The 5,509-nt window shown below is 30.3% G+C and overlaps 1 protein-coding gene across 1 annotated transcript; it reads left to right on the top strand.

Annotated features, from left to right (window-relative positions):
* The first annotated feature begins 1,036 nt into the window (after positions 1 to 1,036).
* LOC115440272 (translation machinery-associated protein 7 homolog) lies at positions 1,037 to 4,312 on the top strand. The gene is made up of 3 exons (XM_030164502.2): positions 1,037 to 1,162; positions 3,508 to 3,627; positions 3,979 to 4,312. Exons 2-3 carry the CDS (start codon positions 3,508 to 3,510, stop codon positions 4,048 to 4,050), a joined length of 192 nt encoding a protein of 63 aa, XP_030020362.2. The 5' UTR covers positions 1,037 to 1,162; the 3' UTR covers positions 4,051 to 4,312.
* The last annotated feature ends 1,197 nt before the right edge of the window (positions 4,313 to 5,509 follow it).

The raw sequence follows: 5,509 nt of genomic DNA, 5'->3' as shown, positions 1-5,509 counted from the left end.
TTATACGTTTTATGACGTGTTAAAAATATGTTACTAATAATTGTGCCACTACGTGTACCTACCTGTTGTTGCATTACCTATAGATTTTATAGTTACGATATCATCAATGATCTAATTCCAAAAAGTCTGTTTTTACTTGTTACGTTCTTTCTTTTATATATGCCACTATATATTGACAAATGCCACACTGCTATTCATTTAGAATCTCGCATAAAAAGTAGATACCTATGACCTTTAATATAACCTACCTAGATCTTCTTTGGGTATGTAGTTTTAAATTCAAATTCAAATTCAAATTTTTTATTGCTGAATGTAGGTGTAACAAAATGTTTTAATACATTCTACCGGGATAGGTACCGGTGTGCAATAACAATTTTACTACACTGTGTACTCAATAAAGTAGTAACTTTTACATTTCTTTTTTTTATATAGTATGTAATTCATATTATATTTCTTATATATATATTAAATTGGTAAAATTAAATAATGACAAATTTATTTATGTTCAAGGTATTCCTTAGTGCTATAAAAACACTTTGATAAAAGCCACTTATTAATTTTGTTTTTAAATGATTTTAAATGATGGTTACTGACTGTGCCCTCGGAACGTGCTGTATGTGAGCGTAAATCTATTTCAGGCTATCTACACCTCGCCCGATAATTGATACCTTTCCATAACACATTTGCTCATATTTAAATGTTATTATGTACGCTAGCATATCACGATACTAGAACTCATTGGATTTATATTTCAGAATCGAATTACTGAGGTGTTTTTTGGAACGAGGAAGTGAACCGGGACGGATAAGTATGATATAGGTAGGCAGAAATAGATCTGAGTCCACACAAACGTTGTATGGGCATAATTAGTTATTGAATATATCTGGTAGGTCACACATAATCTTTCAAACCCATAAATTGGAAAATTTAGAAACTTTAGTCCTGCATTCCTTATCAGCCACTACTTATAAACTATTTAACTACCAATTTTCGGCAAGTTGACTCAACAACCAACTGGCAACACTGCCCCTAAGTTAGCAATTTTTGTCTTTGATTGTCAAACTCGGAATTGTCATCCATCATTATTGTCACTCGAAATTTCGGAGTGGCGTGAAAAATTCAATAAAAACATCGTGTTAAATTTACCCAAGCAGTATAAAACGTAAGTGATTAATGTAAAATAATAACAATATTAGCAAATGTATTATTAACATAAAGTATTAATATTTTTTATTGTTTCGACAATTATGATTGGAGGTTATGATTGCATTCGTTCAGATCGACGTGTTTTGAGCCTTATCTCGTCGTTTAACGCCGAATGCTAAAAAATAATACGAATTTTACAGTTAATTTACTACATTACACCCAAAACATAAGTATCTACACACAAATTATGTTTTAAAGCTTAAATTCGTACAAATTTGATGTAATATTTTGTCAAAGGCACCATCGTATGTTTCTATCAATTTACACTAACAGCGGGCTTACCGCACTAAGAGCGCAGTTACGATGGCGGTATTCCTTCTTCACATGATTGTATGTTCATTTTGCGAATGCTTACGTATCTTCAATGACTTCGATGACATATGCCTACCGACTATATTACGCGACGGAAGATTGGCATTTGCGTAGTTAAATAGAAACAAAGAAAAAGCGAGACTGGGCCGAGTGGGACATTAGTAAAACCTGGTCTTAAAGAGTATAAAAAAGCAATAAAATTCGAGACTAAATGCTTTTTATTATGATCAGGATGTATATATTTTTGCTCTTTAGTAAGTACACAAGCAAGCTGTCTACTTGATGGTAAGTACCATCTGCCGCCCATGGACTTGCAATACCTAGACACAGCCATGCTGTTGCCTACTGAAAAAAAATATCATATTATTCATTGTTTTAAATACATTATAGCATTGATATGTTTCTACAGTTTGGGACTGATTATATTAAGAGTAGAAATATATTGTTTCCTTGAAAACCAAGATTTGAAAAGAAACTGCATTATATGCACCAAGCAAGCCAATTACATAATTTGATAGTTCCTAAACTTGAAAGAAAATATGTTTTTTTTAGAAACATGTTGAAAATAAATTGGTTATCTAATAATGTTTATCACTGGTATTTTTACTGGCTGATGCGGGATTGGTAATATAGCTTTCAAGGATACTCTATTGAATCAGCTCATGTATAACAAAATCTCTTTTTATTAAAATATTCATTTTATTTAATAATCAGCATATGTGTGTGTACAATATATATTTTGGAAAAGAACAATTGAGTCATGAATAAGTTATTATAGGTAACACAATGCAATCAACTAGAATGGTTTGTTTTACCTGCAATGATCTGCCCTCCTAAATAACTTTATTAAGTATAATGATTATAAATACATATAATAATATGATATTGATATTATGTATAACCTAACTGCTGGGAATGGGATGCCTCTTCTCACTGGTGGGATTAGGCCTTAGTCCACCATGCTGGCCTAGTATGGATTGGTAAACTTCACACACCCTCAATATTCCTGTAGAGACTCTCAGATGTGCAGATTTCTTCACAACTTTTCCTTCACCATTAAGGCAAGTGATAATTCACAAAGAATGAAACCTTTGTATTTTCTATTGTCTTCCTTCACTATAATAAGACATTGAAAACATAGTATTTATCTTCATGTGTAATCACCTTACTTAACTTGTATGGATCAGCATTTGTGAAATATGGAAGACATTGAAATTTGCTAATTAAAACACCATGCTTTCTTCTGTAAATTTCATTTGGTACAATATTTACAAATACTTAAATAAAAATGTTATTAGCATATAAGTGTTGTATAAATATGTCATACAACTTCAGTACTAAGGTCTGTTACATAGTAATTGTGAGTAGATTTTTTTATGTACAGATAAATACTTATCTTTTACATTACTTTTAATTTGTTTTCTAACCCCCTTATTCATAGACTTTTTAACTAAGAACGGAGTAAAGCTGTTATAACAGACATAGACGTTGTGAATGGCTAATATTGAGATACAACAATATTAGCCAATCACGACAGCCCTATGGCTACGCACTACAAAGGCTGCCATGCCGTCAGCACTAAGAAAGAGTGTTGTTATCACAGCTTTACTCCATCCTTAGATCAAAAACGTCTAGGAATAAGGGGGTAAGCTTTGCAGTATTGTATATTGCACATTATTTTTATCTCAAGCAATTTTATAATTTTTTGTTTTTAAAAAAATCAAAAGTAATTTTATTGAGACCAAGAGTTCAGGTAACAACTATTAGAAAATATCTCAAATTTGTTATATCACAATATGTGGAAACATAAGTTCAATATATATTATAACTTTCACATACCATAAGAGATAACCTGGTATAAGATTCTTAGCACACTATATTAAAAAAAAGTATATGATTTTAATTTTAAGCATCTCCTTTCCTTCATTTATTTACTTTCAATTTTTTCGTATAATAATATTAATATGGTTATCCTCTTTATATGTATAGATGTCAGGCCGTGAAGGTGGTAAGAAGAAGCTGAAGGCTCCCAAGAAGGAATCTAAAGAGTTAGACGATGATGATCTAGCCCTAAAACAAAAACTTAAGGAGCAACAAAAAGCTTTACAGGTTAGTATATTATATACATTGTAAGCTAAATTAGTTATGAGTGTTCATAATTGATGACTCCAACTGATTGCATCACTAATATATAACTTTAAAATGTTAATGCTAACCATATAATTCCAGTATTACTATATACTATAATATTAATCTGAAAGTAATCAGATATTTTTTGTTCTTGGGGCTATAGAAAGTATGCATTTTGTCAATCAAAAGCAATTTTAAAAAATGACGTATTAAAAATATAAAAATATTTGTTTTATTTTTGCAGATCTAGAAAATTTAATTAAACCATTATTTTAACATTTCTCATCATAAATTTAAACCTAGCACTCATTTGAATGTATTTACTTTCAGGAAGCGAAGGCGAAAGCGTCTCAAAAAGGTCCCTTGACCTCAGGCGGAATAAAGAAGTCTGGCAAAAAGTGACAAGTTTAAATACCTAATTATAAAAAATCTTTAATTTATAGGCTATTATGGTGTAAGAAACATGAAAGATCTTTGTCGAAACATTTGGCTATATAAAAATTACATAAGAACGGCAGAATACATTACAGTTACGCAATACGATCTTGATCACTAAGCGCACTGCCGTTATGTGTGGCTTTTAGACATTTTTAATGCATTTAAAATGTATGTAACATCCAATTTGGTTAATACTTTCATAATGTAATAAAATGTTTTTATTTAATTCGAATTTTATTAACCTCCTTTTCATGAGAATTATTTGGACATGAACCTAAAACTTAACTTCCTTTGCCAAATTGTCAGATGGCAAAATAAAAACTAACTTCCCGCCATTTCCTATACCAGCCATAAAATAGTATTTTGTTAATTTCGTCATAAATTATATTATGTAATTAACGTTTGCTTGTGAATTCATAAATATAAATAAGAAATGTTTTAAGAAGCTCAATTGAAGAAGTGTTTATATTGGATAGTATAAATATTTAATATAGGCGCCTACCTATGTCAACGTTTCATTATATTACAAGCACTTATTCATTTGGGAGGTACTGTACCTACCTCAATATTGGAATAACAACTTATTAAATTAGTAAGTATACAAGTGGTTAAAAGATTTGTATTTCACATGGTGTAGTGAGTAATTTTATAAGTAATTACATATTATAAAAGATATATTTTTAATTCGCAGTATCTCATTTCTGGGAAGATTAATTAAAGGGGCTTCTTCAGTATTTATAAATCAGTATCATCACCACCCTACAATACCTATAATCTAAAAATGCCTCAAGACAATGTAATTAAAGTGAATCCTGACTTTTTAGACTTCGATGAATGTATTAGTAAAACTGTTTTGTTGAAAACATGTTTATTGATAATAGTATTGCATCAAAACCTGAAAATAGTGCTTCTCAGATAATTCAACAATCCGAGACATTAGACAGTGTAAATAATCTCATTAAAAATGCAATACAAAGTAATCCATGCAACAACCTAGACTGTTTTATTAACGAAAGTGCAGAACTGAATAATGGTCTTAAATCTGATTTAGTATTAATCACTTCCAATAATATACGTAATCCTTGCAACAACGAAGAAAAGGAAGAAAGCAAAGATGATATTGGAAATATAAAACTTAATGATGTCATATCAATAAGTTCTGAAGAAGATTTATCATTATGTTTGCTGGAAAATATAGAATTACTAAAGACGATATCTCCAAAACCAATTAAAGTTGACAATAATGACAGTACCAGAGATCAAAAGTACGATTCGGATTGTAGCGGCTACCACTCGTCAGATTTTGAATTTATAACTGAAAGCGAAGCAAGATTTGAAGGTTTAATTAATAATCGTGCTAAAGAACTACATAAAAATACTCCCTTCAGTAAAACCACATCAGAAATCTCGGGTTATCCCAATT

Source organism: Manduca sexta, unplaced genomic scaffold (genome assembly GCF_014839805.1).
Source record: "Manduca sexta isolate Smith_Timp_Sample1 unplaced genomic scaffold, JHU_Msex_v1.0 HiC_scaffold_1737, whole genome shotgun sequence".
Taxonomy (NCBI): Eukaryota; Metazoa; Arthropoda; class Insecta; order Lepidoptera; family Sphingidae; genus Manduca; species Manduca sexta.
Note: the sequence above shows the minus strand (reverse complement) of the source record. Positions and strands in the feature narration are given on the sequence as shown.